The 17284-nt window shown below is 35.0% G+C and overlaps 2 protein-coding genes and 1 long non-coding RNA gene across 3 annotated transcripts; 2 read left to right on the plus strand and 1 right to left on the minus strand.

Moving 5' to 3' along the window:
• LOC104761984 lies at positions 4716 to 5203 on the plus strand. Its single transcript, XR_763338.1, has 2 exons — positions 4716 to 4806; positions 4935 to 5203. It is a non-coding gene; the product is annotated as an uncharacterized LOC104761984 (long non-coding RNA).
• Positions 12057 to 13575, plus strand: LOC104761985 (transcription factor MYB39-like). Its single transcript, XM_010485191.1, has 3 exons — positions 12057 to 12403; positions 12515 to 12641; positions 12745 to 13575. The coding sequence occupies exons 1-3, from the start codon at positions 12057 to 12059 to the stop codon at positions 13573 to 13575; spliced, it is 1305 nt and encodes a 434-aa protein (XP_010483493.1).
• On the minus strand, positions 13938 to 16153 carry LOC104761986 (cytochrome P450 86A1-like). Its single transcript, XM_010485192.2, has 2 exons — positions 14936 to 16153; positions 13938 to 14519 (listed from the first exon to the last, which is right to left on the minus strand). Exons 1-2 carry the CDS (start codon positions 16073 to 16075, stop codon positions 14118 to 14120), a joined length of 1542 nt encoding a protein of 513 aa, XP_010483494.1. The 5' UTR covers positions 16076 to 16153; the 3' UTR covers positions 13938 to 14117.

The raw sequence follows: 17284 nt of genomic DNA on the forward strand, positions 1-17284 counted from the left end.
TTTTTTTTTTTTTTTTTTGTTGAAATTTGAGTAGATAACAATTAGGCTCTGCTCTGTTATTTCGCAAGGTCATGTAACTGCGTCTCGAGTTAAGTCTTAACCAACCTAGAATTGACCAAGCAAACTAATTAAAGGATCTCAATGTACATGACATACCTTTTTTATTCAAATGGCACGGAAGAAAGTTATTAGCAAACAATATCCCGAATAAATCAAAGACATTTAATTTAACATCAGCTAACTAATTCATAACTAAACCCAAACCCCAAAGATTTATAACAATTGCAATGACACGAGAAGACTTAAATAACAGATGCGAACTCATGAAGTAGGCATTGTATGCAGCTGTGCTGATTTAAACGCTGCTCAAAGTTGTTTGTTAATGAAGACGACATATTCTATATTTATCAACAACCACCACTACAGTCTACACACACCCCCAACCTTACTTTTAAAATGATGCACCTATTACATTTTCTATATATACAGTTTGATAATGTCTAAAGAACAAGTTATCTGGGCCTTAAAGCCCACAAGGGCCTTTATCAATTAAAAATGGTCATGATATCATTCTCATGATAACGATCATGCATGTCAAGCTCTATAATACAATTATACAAATCAAAATCTCCAAACTCTGAAGTTAATGAAAAAGATGACGGTGATAAAATCGATCGAATCTTTTGAAAGAAACAAGTACTCAACACATAAGTGAAGAAGATTAGTTTATGATTTTTCTCATTATTTCTCCTTGATCATTACAATTACATTACTGTTCCTTTATATAGCTTTAGGATTAGGTTAAGTGGTATCTTCATCCTCTAAACATTGGGAAAACGTGCTATTTTCCCATCAAAACTATCGTATCGTATTAGATGGAGCTAGAATTTTGACCTCGTTTTAGATATCCTCAAAAAAAGATCTCTCAACCTATATCTCTCCAAATCTAAAGTTCTCATTTACTTCTCCATATTTTTTTGTTTAATCGATTTACAAATTAAACTGCTAGAAAACCAGTCAAACCCGATTGACCTTATAAACCCGACCCGGTCTAAGAATTTTTATAACCCGATCAGAAATTCTCAAATCTAAGAACCCTAAAATCATAAACACCGTCTCTTGCATTGGGGCAATATGTTTAAGGTGGGTACATAAACCCAGCCAATTTCCTACCAAACTCTCGCTTATCCACCACTCGCGCCAAGAGAATCCCTAATCATTTATGTTCTTAATTGATTTTGGAGTTGAAAAAAATTCGTAATTTGAGAATTTTTTTTGCAGATTTTATCTTCATTTCTGATCGGATTGATGTGTTCTTGGTTCAGTGAACCATGATTCCAATCACCGTAACTTGAATAAACCAAACTAAGAGTTTTGGAACTGCAATCGTCTATAAAAAGGACCACGTGAATCTCCATTATATACAACAATTATGATTGATCTTTTATGTCAATTTGGTTGAATTGTTTATTTGATTTTTCTTGGATGTAGTGGATTTTCTGGGTTGGACGGACCATTCATCCGAGCAGCCTTCATTTTGGGTTTTTAGAAGTTCACAGTTGCTGTATCTTTGTTTGCAGTCATATTTGTTTAAATGGATTTGTCTATTTCTTCTTCTCTCTGGGTTATTTGATGTGGATGATCTGGTTAAACGTTAATGGAAGTATGATATAGGGTGCAAATGGATGACTTAAATTAATAGGTTGAATAAGTTTAATGATCATTCAGCCAATTTTTTTCCATTTGAGATAAATAAGTTGGAAAACTTATTCAATCCATTCAACCAAAAAAACTGGAGAAATGAACAAATTATAAAAGAAATTTGTTCAACTATTTCATCTCCTATGGATGAATGAGTTGAATGCTATTCGACCAATTTTATTCAACTCATATTTTTTCAACTCATTCATCCCTAATGCAACCATTTCCACCCATAATGTTCGTCGAGATGAGGAAAAGAGATTTTAAAAAAAAAGAATTGGTGATTTAATTATATAAACGGGTCAAAATCAGGTTGAAATCGGTTTACAACTTTTGTTAGTTGGTTAGACAACCAATAAACCAATTAAACCTATATTTATGGAGAAATTGATGAGAATTATGGATTCAGGGAGATTTAGAAATAAAATTTTGGATTTGGAGAGATATAGGATGATAGACATTTGTGCAGAGATATTTAAGACTAAGTCAAAGTTCCGGCTCTAGACGTTTTCCCCTAAACATTTGAACCTATTGGTCAGCACAACATCTTAACTAAGACAGCTGGAATTGCTTTTGCTTTTAGAAACTTCACTGCAGCTTCCTTATTCAGATGAGCTTGGGTTCTTCTTAATGGACTCAGAAGCCTTCTTCTTAATGGACTCAGAAGCCTTAATGGGCTCGGATGTTTTGCGTTGCCAGACTTGCTTGATGGGCTGCAACTTAGGCCCATTACCCATAGACTTTGTCTTCTTGTTGTCGGAAGCTGAAGTAGAAGAAGCTTCTAGGTTAAGCTGCTTCATTCTCTCTTCCTCTTCCTTCTTTCTTGTCGGCGAGCGATAGATCTTAGGTTGCTGTCTAATATCTTTCTCATCGTTACTGGCAGTGGCCGGCGTGGTGCGAGTCCATGGTGTATGGATTCCAATGTCCGCACCAGAATATTAACTCTCGCCTCCTTTGGAAATCCCAACTGGGATTTTTGTAATTAGGGACTACAGAGGCCCATACAATTTTAATTAGAACAGCCCATCAGCCAACTATACCTAAGCAAGCCGCAAGCGTAGATTCGATAATAAACAACCCTAAAAAAATCAAAATATTACTGTTAAAACCGAATATTAAAGATAAATTGGACTTTAATATTTTGCTTCTTCTCTTTTGTTTGGTTGGACTTTTTAGAAACTAATAATAATTCCAAAAGCTAAGTTGGACTTTGCGAGCATTATAACAAATACTAAAATGGACAGTTTGTTAATCGGAAAAATGTCGTTTTAACCACGAACTTACACAAAAACGTCATTTAAACCATCAACTTTGTCCGCGGCCATTTAAAACATATAGTTGCAGTTGATTCTCTGTTAAAACATGAAACATAATTGACCAGGCCAAAAACCCCAGGTCGTAATTTCGGATGACGGAGCAATTAACACCCGTTAACCCCCGTTAGTTCCTCTGTTACGCTGTTGTTAACAGTTCCGTTAAAGATAAAAACAACGTCGTTTTATCCACGACTCAGAAGGCTAAAAATCCCCAAATCCCTTGTATTCGTCAAGGACCCCAAATGCAAGCTCACGGATCACAAGTGCCACCAGTTGGGTCACAAACACATCAAGAACCTCCAAGGCAAGCTCACAGATCACAAACTAATCAAGGATCCCAAGGGGAAGCTGAAGGATCCCAAGGACAAGGACTAGATCGATTTGCAACATGGTTTGAGTGTTCCTCCTAGATTAGGTTTATGAATGTGATGTTTTTTTTTTTGGTGAAGAATGGATTGTTGTTGTTTTTTAACCTATTGTTTTATCATGGTTTGTTGTCTGGATGTTTTCTCTTTATTAAACTCACTTTGGTACTTTAAATCTCTCTTATCTGAAGCAAAGACATAGTTTATCATTACCAAAGCCACATATAACATACAACACCAAAAAAACACAACATCAAACACACTAGTAACCAAGATGCATTGTTGGTTTTTTAGTTTTAATCATTAGGAGCACTATTACAATGAAAGTTAAACAAAGACACACCAAGCACAATTTGATAATCAATTTCCAATTCTTAATTTCTCTTCTGTTTTACATTGCATCATCCATCAACACTTCAATATGAGCCTTTAACTCATCAATCTGGACAGCAACCTCAGATTTGGCACTGCTTAACTCGCTCTCAATGTTAGTCAGTTTAGGTAAAGCCTCAATAACCTCCTCATAAACACCATTTTCGACCCATTTAAACAAATGGTCCTGCTTTTACGAAATATTTTTGATTATCACATAACTATAAAAACACACACACAATCATATATGAATCACTTACATCTCCTCTGGTTGGACAACGGAAATAAGGTCTTCCTGGGTTCTGTTTCAAGCTTGATGTGTAGATGGCGATGTCTAAACCGCAATGACATTTTAAAGGAAAACAATGGCACCAACGTCCTTTGTTCTCACCACTCAATTGTCCTGAATTGCAACTCATACTCGATTCGTTCGTGTAGAGGTGAAGATGACAAAAAGAAAATTTGGGGCTGTAATTGTGAGGAGAAGACGAAGATTTGCGATTTGGGGATTTTTTTTCTTCTGCTCTGAGTTGTGGATAAAACAACGTCGTTTTTATCTTTAACGGATATGTTAACGATAGCGTAACAGAGGAGCTAATAGGGGTTAACGAGTGTTAATTGCTCCGTCACCCAAAATTACGACCTGGGGTTTTTGGCCTGGTCAATTATGTTTCATGTTTTAACAGAGAGTCAACTGCAACTATATGTTTTAAATGGCCGCAGGCAAAATTGATAGTTTAAATGACGTTTTTGTGTAAGTTCATGGTTGAATACATTTTTAGTCATCTTTATTTTTTGGGTTGACGTATTGCATTAAATATTGGGTAAGATAAAAATAGCGAACAAAATTAAGCCTGTAGCATGCTTTTTGTCAAACTTACTCAGTAAAAACAAAAGAACAGCTTTTCTATTATAAATAGTGGTAGTGTTGTATCATCCTATTTACTCTAACTTCTAAAAAGAAAGAACAAAAAGAAAAATCTCTAAAAATGAAACTCTCTCAGTTTGCGAAACTTGTCATCATCATCACGCTTATTGCATATCTGCCACTGGTAATTGAAACTCTCTCATCTCCATGCTAATTGATCATCTTTAATCCACTCGTGACTCGTTTTTTTTTTTTGTTTTTTGAATCTTTAATCCACTCGACTTTGACACAATCTTTCATTGATTCCCACAGCTACCAAAACTGGTTATGAGAAGAAGAAGAAAGGTTTTGAGGAGAAGAAAGTACAAGCCGGAACGAAGTGGGTCGGAGCCGTGTACGGAGGACGATTGTGGGTTCGTCTGCCGTCACCGTGATCTACTCCCGTACGGTTGCCCCGGCGTCAACTGCTTTTGTTTGGATTAATTACAAAAATTATCTGAAATTAAACGATATTAAAGTTATGTAAAAGTTACTTTTACTCAGTAAAAAAAGAAGGAAATAAAGAACGGCTTTTACCTATACTTTTTGTTCAGATTAAAGAGCATTACTACACTAATTTCTTGTACATGGTATTTGTTCAAATTAAAGAGTATAAAATTAGTAGTAACCTCATCGATTTTACAATCATACTAGTCGTATTATAAAGAAACAAATTTGTATAAAACGTAGCTGATAGATTAAATATCTATAAAAAAAGTATGGTATAAAATTACAAGTACAACACACAACTTTTCACCAAATTACAACAAATCTAAACACTTTCAATAGTTAAAACTTTGTTCGTAGTTTACTCATGGAAATGCATTAAATTTTCAACTAAAATTGTAACCAACAACCACCATATAAGTAGAAAGTAAATTAAGGAAGTGGAAAACCAACTGTAGACTCTGCTAATTTCTGAAGATATCAAAAATGTAACTATATAGTTTACCAAGACAAATCCTTATACTTGATGCTGTGAAAAACAACGGACTTGAAGCATTTGAAAGTTGTTTTCAATCAATTAATGATACTAAAAATTGCAACAAACAAAAACTTGTTTAATTTAGGGAAGATGTTACCGGCGTAAGTTTAATTTGGTAATATTAATCACATACGCTACCTATTAACTAACTACAAGACAACAACAACAAAAAAAGAAGGCACCATTTTCATAATAATTAAAAAAGAAATATATATATATATATATATATATATATATGAGAATGAAGGAAAATGTGAGGGAAAATCCAGCTCATAATTTATTTTCAAACAGTATGCTTGCTATATTTGTTATTAATTTTGTACAGAAATGTGATATTTATTGGTAACTAAGAAAAATAGCCACAAAGAAATACTAAGAACTACCATAAAAAATTATATATATATATATAATATTCACTAATTAATCATTATCTTATGTTAATAATACAGCTCAAAGTTCAAGCCATGTTTTTTAAAATGACATGTTATTAACATCTGTACCCTTATATTTTGAAAATAGTATACGCTACATTTAATATTTTGGATATGTGATTTTTACTGATAACGTGCTACAAAGAAATACAGATTAATATAAATTATAACACATAAATAATCAAATCATCACGCAAGATGATGTGAATTACACAACAGAGAAATCACATTTATCTCACAGTTTATTGTCAACAAAATTTTCAACCTTCGTTAAGTCATAACTTTTAACTTATTATGGAGGTTAATTTACTGTTCAAGTTGAATTAATGCTACCTACACCTTGTATACTTTTGCAATTACACGAATCTGCTGGCATCCATTGCTTGCCATTTGTTATGTTTATGGTCGTTCTAGCTAGGGTTAATGATACATCATTGTACTTTTGTAATTAGACATTTAATTTTAGAGGCTCAGAAAGAAGTTGTTACTATCTGTATTATGAAAAAAAAAATTGTATGTCGAATTATATTATTCGTAAGGCAACATTTATAATGTGATTTGAGATCGTAAGATTACTACATTGACAATAAAAGGTGACCAAGAAGAAAACAAAACATAATTATGAACACATTATTTTATTGAAATTACTGAAAGGTAACACCTACGAACGATGAACCGAAGAAGAAAACATAACATAATTATGATTCTAATTCTATCATATTGACATTATTAAAAAGGTTTATTATAGTCACATGGGTGCTTGCTATGGATTTTTACGACTGAATCAGATAATTTTCTTTCCTAATTGAAAAGGTTATTATAATCACATGGGTGCTTACTACGGGATTCTTACGACTTCAGAATTCAGATAATTTTCTTTCCTAATTTGGTGTATTTCATTAACACGTCTAATTTAATATAGAGTTATTAAAAAATAAGTATATATATATAGAGAGAGAGTTATTGCAGGATGATAGAGTTATTGAACACGTCCAAAGCCCAGTGAGAAATTGCCCAAATAATAGAGTTATTGAACCAACAACACTGATAAATAAAATACAAAACAATATAGAAAAGTTTGAAACTGGAGATTGTTGAAATTAGGATGTGAATCGGGTTGGTCTGACCCGCCCAGTCCAAAACCTGTAAAATTCATATATATATGTTTGAGCTCGGTTTGGTTTGGCTCCAAATATTTCTTTGTCTATATTTCAATATCCCGGTCTCGGTCCTAACATGATTTAAAGACATTTCAAGTTTTTTCTAACTTATTTTACAAATCAAAAATTCAAACTTATAAATTTTAAAAAAATTTAAAAGTACACTACAAAATTGATATAATACTTTTTGTTTTATACTGCGATGTATGGCATGTTAATTAGTACTCATATTTAAGCATATCAATTAAACGAAAGTACGTTAGGCGGATGTGACCGCATGTTTAAATATTTTAATCAAAAAAAATATTTTGTAAATACTATTGTAGGATGATTGTCTGCAAGTTAAGATCTTTAAATACAATACGTTGCAGGACGAGTCTATAACATATGACGGATTTAAACTATTAAACCAACACTAAAACTATTTATTTAAATATTTCATGCATATATTATATATTTATAACCATAGTTTAGAATTAATTAAGTTATAAATGATATCCATATTTACATAGCCGTGCCAATGGTTATGGAGGCCAGAGGCACAAAAAAAAATTACATAGCAAAAATTTGCAAGATATTAACTCTGATAGATATTTTTTTTCCTTTTTTCTACCAAAATTACTTAGTTTTTCAAAATCAACACTTTTAACAGTGTTCAAAAAGCGGTCTAGGCGGCCGTATAGGCGCTCAGTAGACGCCTAGATGACCGCCTAAACCGCTTAAAATTACATAAATTTTATTTTAATATTTATTTTTCATTTTTAACTACATATATTTAAATTATTAAGTTTTATATCTATATATGTAATTATAAACATTTATATGTTGTTAATAAAGCTTAAATAAATGTATTTTTCTTAGTTTTATTTATAATTTTTTATTTTTTATTTTTTCTAACATATATTTTTATATAATTTTATATATAAAATGTTTTATGTTGTAAACGCCTAAACCGCCTAAAAACTGTCTAGGCCCCGACTAAGCGTTCGAGGCGCTAGGCGCTGGGTCACCGCCTAGATACCGCCTAGCGCTTTCTTGAACACTGCTTTTAACTAATTCATTAAATATTTAGTATTAAACCAAGTCATTTAATATGTCTAATGACATTTCAGTTTTTTACTTTATTTATAGATAATTACTAATTTCAGAAAAACCTCATCTAAGTCTTTCGATTAAAAGATCTAAGCTTCTCTGCTCTAAAGGGTTTAATCTCACCAATTTAAGGGCTTCTTGATTTTTTACTGAAAAAGAGGCCATAGACGGTGGTTTCTTTTTGATGCACTGAGTCACGACTCTACATATTTATTATATGAACTACAAAATATACAAACATGGCAAAGAAAAAACAAATATTTTATTTATATCGGTTCGACTAACATTTTTTTTTAACTCTAATTCATATTGAAATAAAAGATGTCGGACAAAAAGAATTGAAATGATGCAACAATATGTAGAGAGAAGACAAACACCGGAAAATAAAACTCCAACAATAAGACTATCATTTTAATAATTAAAAAAATATTAAAATATATTTAAAACACAAATAAAATAAATTTTTGTTCCGCGGTGTACCGCGGGTTCAATCATAGTTTATATAAAGTCCCATGTAAACCATTAAAGATTAAGAAAGCAGAAAATTGAGCAGAATATTAGTGTTATTTTTTTGTTGACATCTCAGCCAAAAAAATAGTTAATCACTTAATTATATATTGAACCACACTGATAAAAGTGTATATAGAAACGACATACTACTTTCATAGTACGTTATCAATTAATTATTCGAATATATATTTGTTTTGTATGTTAAAGAAATTTTTTCTCGAGTTCGCCCTAGCCGCTTTGCTCTCTGGCACATTCCTCAAGTTTGCTTCTTCCGGCGGCGTCGATTTGGATCGGCGCCACTAAGACTTTGTTCCATCGTTCCCGTGCTCCCCTCGTCCATCTAAGCTTACCGTTCGACTGGTTCTTTAGTGAACGCACCGAAGGTTCACCGCGTCTTTGCTCCGCGACTTTGGCCATGCTTCAGCTTCAAACACCTCCCTTCCCTTTGTCTCTTCCGGTGGCGGCTCCTTGCAAGGTGATTCTCACGAGCTTCCAGCCTTTCACAATCAGATCTGAGACTTCCCAAAGCCTTTGTAACCTTGTCGCTCGTCTCTGTCACACTCCATTAAAGCCAACCCTATCATCTCTCTGTTCCTTGGATCTAGATGATCCCCTCACCAAGCGTTTTGCTTGGCCGAGTCTAGACAAAAGCTCTGTGTTGATGTTGGAGCTATGTGAGAGCTCGACAAGGCCCCAAGACCCAACCTTGCACCTCATGATAACATGTTTATTCCAAATCCATCTTTCCTTTCTCGTAGCTTATTATTGGTTCGATTCATGAAGTCAGTTGTCCGAAGACTGCAACTGGAATATATTCACCCATGTTTGCTCTGTTGTTGCAAAGATTTTTTGAGTTTCCTGTCCGTAGAGTTGGTTAGGATCCCTACCAATGACAACCAGCCTTTGAGAAGGTCCGACATTATGATCTTGGCCCTATGGAGCCATGGTTACCGGTACCTCTTGAATCTACCCTCTATGTTTCAGCTGTTCTCTGAACTACTACAAACGTTAATCTGCTATATAGGATCTGAAACCAGAAGCTTGAGGAAGCTCGACATTATGATCTTCTCTCCAAGGAGAGAAGGTTACCGAAACCTTCCCACTATTCTCTCATTACCTTCCATGTGCCGTGAACATTGCCATATACAAATCATCAAAGTCTGGAAGGTTGCTCCTCCTTGCCAAAGTCTAGAGAGTTTCGACATTATGACCATTGCTCCACGGAACATGGTTACCGAATCCTCCTCAAGCAGGCCATCCCCAAACCTAACCCCCTCTCAACATCCCAATGTCATCTTGATAAGGACCAATTACCACATTACCGCTGTTTATGCGACTGTGGCGTCGGATCATCTTGAGTTAGCTTGCGGTTTGGTGCTCCTATGCTCAAGCCTCCAATATCTCTGGTTTATGATTGTCGATCAATTTATCTCAACTTCTGATGCTTTTGTTTGTTACGAACCTTTGTCTTGGAAATCTCTAAACCTTTGTACCTTTGATATCTTGTTTGGTTGAATGAAATCAAGCTCTGTTTGTTCAAAAAAAAAAGTATGTTCAAAGAATTATAAGGCCACAGGCCCAAAAAGATTAGTTTTTGAGATTCGAACACATGATGTCTTATACTCTCTTCCATTGTTTATATCAATAGGCCAAACCCCTGTTTTAAAACAGGGCCGCCTAATCGCTGATCGGGACACTACCGCTGCAATTATGAACAATTCGGTCTAAGGAATCGTTGAAAATCGGCTGAATAACTGATTTAATAACCAAAAATCTCAACAAATATTTGATGGGCCTTAAAATTTGAGTGGGCCTCAGCTTCTCCCCTCTACGTCAAAACATTAAACTATATATAAGTGAAGTTGTGAGCACCTCCTTCCCCCATCAACCGATGTGGGATATGAGATTTTTAATTATGACTTTTTAATTTGTTTTTTTCTCTCTTTTCATTGTTTTTCCTTCTCTTTTTTTTACAGTAATTCTTTATTTATATACTAGTAAGACTATTTTGTAATTATAAGACTATTCACTATATATTTTTGTCAGATGTATATTCGTTAGTTGAAATTATAATTAATAATGCCTAAACTTATCTGTACATATATATTTGACATAAATCTATAAAGTTAATGAATTATATTTAATTTAATATAATATAATATATAAAATTAGTCTCTATTTAAATCTTATTTAATTCCTGATTTCTATGCTATGCGCTAGACCCGAACGTCTATATGTCAAATAGGGCCGATTTTTTAACCAGGGGGCCAAACTAACTATATGTCAAACAGGGCCGATTTCAGATCTATATTATTTTCGGCCACAAGCTGAAGATTGTGTCTTCGGCCGGCTCTGTGTATGGGCTTAGTCTCCTCCTAAATTTATCTTTCGAAATAATGGTAGATTTGTTGTCAACTTAAATTAATTAATTTGCTGCATAGTAACCATGTTTTTATTTTGCAGCGAATAAATAACCATTGGGTTCTCTCCATTAACCACTTCGTGCCCGTTACAAATTTGCAGAGTTCTCATTTCAAGAGTTCCTAAAGCCCCTTTATTCATAACGTCAAACTATTTGCACGAAGATGTGATAGTCTTTTCATTTTCCCTTAGCTCATTTCACACCACTTGGCATATACTATGCATAGATACTATTAGCTAAACTATTTTAGTATTAGCATTTGCTATTAGATATAAAAAGCTTTTTTTAGTGAAATGTGTTAGTTATATTGCAAATGAAAATAAAGAAGACTGTTGCCAAACAAGTATTATTTCCTAATTATTGTATATTATTCTATAATTGACTTATATATATTCTTTACGTTGTTCGTAGATATTCTCTTAATAATGACATAATATAAAATACAATAGGAAACTGGAGAGGATTTTGGAAAACTATCGATTTGAAAATTTAGTGACTAATACGTATAGATCCTTATAGTAATCAATAAACAAATATCAATATTTTCTAGTTATCAGATTTTGTAGTCTTCCTTGCTCATTGTTTTCAACTTCGGACGGGGGTGAAAAATACCATAGCTATAAGGTTTTTTTTTTAAAGAAAGGAATTTAATAGGTCATTCATTCTTTTGATTTTATATAGAAACTCATTAAGTTCTCTCATATTCCTTATTACTAGCTAAACTCTCTCCTTTTGATTTGTGCTCTCCTCTCCTTTCTACTAATTAATCTTTTCTTCTTCTTCTTTTTTTTTTCCATGGAAGACCGGCGCCTTGTCCATGGAGCTGCACCGCCGTTGACAGCCGTGGATAGATTCTTGTACGGCCAAAAGAATGATGCCTTGTTTTCCAAGAAACAAGAGTGTTCTAGAGACCAAGCCATCGTGAAGACGAAAATGTCGATGATTGAAACTAGAAGCAATAACAGAAAGAACACAACGTTTGGGCCGACGAGGGAGAAACACTTGGTCCTTACTGGCGGTAACAGAAGCCCTATTGGAGAAGTGGTGACTATTAAACGTGCAGCCAGATATTCTCAAAACAGTACGAAGAAACGATCTTACATGAACCTCATCAAAGGGCAATGGACAGCGGACGAAGACAGGTAGATATAGATCGATAAATGTTTATGTAGATTGATTCATGCATGCATCTATACAAGAGTCAAAAAAGATTTAGTATATGCGTTTGTTACTACGAACTTTTATATGTATAGGAAGTTGATAAGATTGGTGAGGCAACATGGGGAGAGGAAATGGGCGATGATATCGGAGAAAATTGAGGGAAGAGCTGGCAAACAATGTCGTGAGAGATGGCATAATCATCTCCGTCCTGATATAAAGGTTTATATCTAGATCTCTCTCCGTATAACTTAGTTTCGTCTAGATCTAGGGTTCTGACATAAGTCCCTCGATCTCTTTTTTTTTGCCAAAAAAATAAATTCAGAAAGATGGATGGAGTGAAGAAGAAGAAAGGGTTCTTGTGGAATCTCACATGAGAATCGGGAACAAATGGGCAGAGATAGCTAAACTCATACCAGGACGGACTGAGAACTCTATCAAGAACCATTGGAATGCGACCAAACGACGTCAAAATTCAAAACGCAAACACAAACGCGAATCAAAAGCTGATAACAATGATAGCGATGGCTCTCCCTCAGCTAAAAGGCCATGCATTCTCCAAGACTACATCAAAAGCATCGATAATAATGGCATTTACAAGAACGACAATGACGAGAACAAGAATGAGACCACCATCAGTGTTATTTCTACACCTAATCTTGAACGTCAGATCTATTCTGATGGAGATTCCGCATCGTCCATCCTTGACGATCCATATGACGAAGAGCTGGTTTACCTGCAAAACATTTTTGCAAACCACCCGATATCTCTTGAGAATATAGGTTTGAGCCAAACTTCGGATGAGGTAACTCAGTCTTCATCATCTGGGATCATGATCAAGAGCCCTAACCTAAAATTGCACAACAACATTGGAACTCATCATCAAGAGGCAAGGATCGCAGCTCCGGCAAGTACACCCCACCTTGCGTCTGATATGTACTTATCTTATTTGTTGAATGGTACGACGTCGTCCTACTTTGACACTCTTTTTCCGTCTTCCTCATCTTCCACGTCATCCACCACCGTAGAGCACGGAGGCCACAACGATTTTCTTGAGCCTCAAGCTAACTCTACAAGTGAAAGAAGAGAGATGGATCTGATAGAGATGATCTCTGGTTCTATTCAAGGTAGCAACATCTGCTTCCCATTGTTCTAGCTTCCAGTACCCCCATGATCATGTGATGTTACGTTATATGATTGTTCTATCTATATCCATCTCTTCCTTTGTTTAATAATTTTGTCCTTTAAGTTTCTCTGAACTTTCTGTAGACCATAAGTTTCAAGCTGCTTTTCGTATCAAAATAAATCAAGGTTCATGACCTAGAACTTTTTTTCTTCTTCGAATTATAGATAAATCCTTTTTTTTTGGTTGTTCTCACCTTACGTTATGTTGTTTAAGTAATTAAGTGGCTAATTTAGACTTTAGAGATTAGTGTGAAATTGATTCCCACTTACGTTACGACATTAGTATTTATCTCTATTTACGTCCACTAATTCTATTATATTTTTGTACTCAAGTTAAACCAGTAACCTTTTTTTATTCAAAAAGAGTTGAACAAACTTAACAAACAAAGGTACAAAAAGTGCATATATATCATAATAGGTATTTTTGTAGGTGGAGAAAACATAGGAAAAGTAGGTTGAATAAACTTCAAATGATAAACATATTTACCATAATACCCATAATTAGTATTTTAATCATGCAACCACCTCACCACGAGGTTGCAAGTAAACACGTAACCCGTTCTTCATGAAAAGCGTTAGCGACATCTTTTGCTCGACGCGGTGACCGGGGACCGGAAACACCCGGTAACGGAGGAGAACGGCTGAAGCCACCGACTTCATCTGAAGGTAAGCTAAATCCTTTCCTAAGCAAGTCCTTGGTCCGGCGTTGAAAGCTACAAACTTGAAACCATCTTTGGGAGTCTCGAACCGCTCACCGTCGGCTGTGAGCCACCGTTCCGGACGGAACTCGAGACAGTCTTCGCCCCAAATCGTTTTCATCCGTCCTATCGAGTAAATCGAGTAGGTCACCGTCGAGCCTCTTGGCACGAAAGTCCCGTCCGGCAAAACGTCGTCCTCTACGACGTACTTGAAATCCTGGTTATTTGAAACGTTACTAATACGTTATACATAGCTCTTTATTACAGCATGAATTATAAGGAGTGATAAGAAACCTTAAAATTAAATGATGAGATAATTTTGCGTAAATTTTGTCATTTTCTTTTTGGTAACTCAAATTAAGTATTTCCCTAAAAGTTAATTATGATTGTAACAGTCATTTGATTCTAGCTTAAAAGGACAAATTACGGAAGTAACTAGTTGCTAGTCATAAATTAGAAACTTCTTTATAGGTCATATATATATTTAGGCATTAATTCAATATCTATATAAAAATTAATTATGTTTATTTTTAGTTTAGGTCTTTTATGCAAATCTCTCCTGGCGATAAGCGTTACTTATGTTGTTTCCAAAGACGAAATAATTAAAAATTAAATGATGGATTAGATATTCACCTGAGGCACAGAAGGGTATAAACGCAGCGTTTCAGCCAAAGCAGCCTTAAGGTAAACGAGCCTATCTGCCTCGTCGAACTCTAACGGCTCCTCCGTCCACTTCTCCTGGTCATCGCCACGTGTCTCCTTCAAAACCGTCGATAACTCATCAACGATCTTCTTTTCCACCTCCCGGTTATTCATGACGAGCCAGAAGAACCAGCTCAAGGCCACAGAAGATGTGTCACGACCGGCGAGAACAAAGTTGAGCGCGATACGCTGAAGAACATCAGTCGGAAGAACGTTGCCGTTTACGTCACGTTTCTTCAAGAAACGCGACAAAAGATCATCGGAGGGAGAGTTTTTGCGAGCGTCGATTGCATCGTTCATGTAAGTTTCAACGACTTCAAGACTCTTCTTTAGCTTATCCTCCGATCCAATCCCCATCGCTTTCTGAATCCTCCACAAGAAACCGGTGTAGAGAAGTCTCTTTAAAGTAGCCTCCGTCGCGGTGTCAAAGGCGACCGAGAACGGATTCTCCGGTAGATCCAAGGAGAGCGTCTCCGGGTCTTTCCCAAAAGTGAGACCACAAATGTTGTCAAAAGTCAACCTCAGAAACAAATCTTGAAGATCAACCGGTTTGTTGTTTTTCACCGCCCGGTCTAATATAAGCCATAACCGGTTCTTGATAGTCCCGTTAACCCACCGAGCCATCGCTTGTCTAAGAGTTCTAGTAGTGAACTCAAGCGCTGCTGTCTTACGTTGCATGAGCCACGTGTCACCGTCGCTGTTGAAGATCCCTTGTCCTAACAGGTCGTGGAAAGCAGCTCGCCACATCGGACCTTTAGGGTAGTTATCGAACCGTGTCTTAAGGATATGCTCGACGTTTTTGGGGTGACACGTCACGGTGTAAAACCCTTGCGTCTTGGCTACGAAAGGTATCACCATGGTGCATGTTTGATACGTACCACCGGTTGCTCGGAGATTATCAGCGATCCAATCATGAATTCGGCTCCGGTTTGCGATTAGATACGGTAAGCTTCCTACGAACGGTAAGACTTTGGGACCCGTTAGTCTCCGGGACAGGAAGTAGAACCAAAGAGCGTAGACTGATAGCGCTGCCACGGCGTAGCCGGTTAAGATAGAGTTTAGAGCTTCCATTTTCCCGGTTTATGCGGCTTATATTGTCTTTGTTGTTTGGAGAGATTGATGAGAGACACATATGGTGAAGGAGAGGGATGTGCGTATATATAATCAAGAAATCATAGATATATAGTTTAAATATAATGCTATAGTAAGAAATATTTTATTTTGTTACAATTAGGAGTAAGTGGTTGGGAAAATTAAATTTGGGTCGATAAGATGAGACTATTGTGTGTATAATTTGGGATAATAGAAGACGAAAGCAAATAAATTTTCTCGTTATGGCTATTTTTTTTTCCCATTTAAAACATCGATTATATGTTATGATTTTTTTTCCTATTAACTAATATGCACTTGTAATATTGTTTCACATTAATTATTTTTTTTTTTTTAAACTTGAGACTAAACGAAATATCTCGTGAACATTAACTAGAAATGGGCTTACTGTTAAATAAAAATGGCTCTAATGCATTGACAAACTCAAGTTTCAAGATCAGAATTTCCAGCAATGTGTAACCAAAAATGAAATAAGCATATTCCTCTAAACAATAGTATGAATTTAGTTAAAGATAAATACTGTAGAAACTGGAGATTACTAATATTAATATGAAATGATCCTAGCAACGAGATATTTTCTTCGAGAATAACCCACCTATTAAGATTTGGTCAATGACAGTTAGCCCATTCTAAGAAACAGGGTTTCCTTCGAGCCGAACACTTACGCACTTGTTATTATTATTATATCATTTTTTTTTTTGTTTAAAGTACTTATGCACTTGTGATAATCAATGTTAAGGAAATACACAATTCAATGTTAAGGAAATAAAATAAAAGTAACAAATCAATGTTAAATAAGAAACGCAACGGAAAAAAAAAAAAAATCAACATTGGTAAAGATCATATGTGGCTGAATCTGAGCGTTATATATAGGATTCAAATTTTCATTATCTTTATTTGTCGTGTTATACATATTGACATATTGTTAGTAACATAGTCTGAGTTTTGGTCTTAAATTCAATGGATTTTTTTAGGGTTAACTAGTCCACAAAGACACTTGAAATGTTTGACTGAATATACCTCCTAACTAATAATTTTTCTTTTTTTTTTGTAAAACTTATAATACAAACAAACTAACCAATAACTAGTTTTTTTTTTCCATGAAATATTTTAGTCAAAATTTCAGATCACCCAATCGTTCTTTCGAAACTTGCAAAATCTAAGTAATAG

This window comes from Camelina sativa, chromosome 18 (genome assembly GCF_000633955.1).
Source record: "Camelina sativa cultivar DH55 chromosome 18, Cs, whole genome shotgun sequence".
Taxonomy (NCBI): Eukaryota; Viridiplantae; Streptophyta; class Magnoliopsida; order Brassicales; family Brassicaceae; genus Camelina; species Camelina sativa.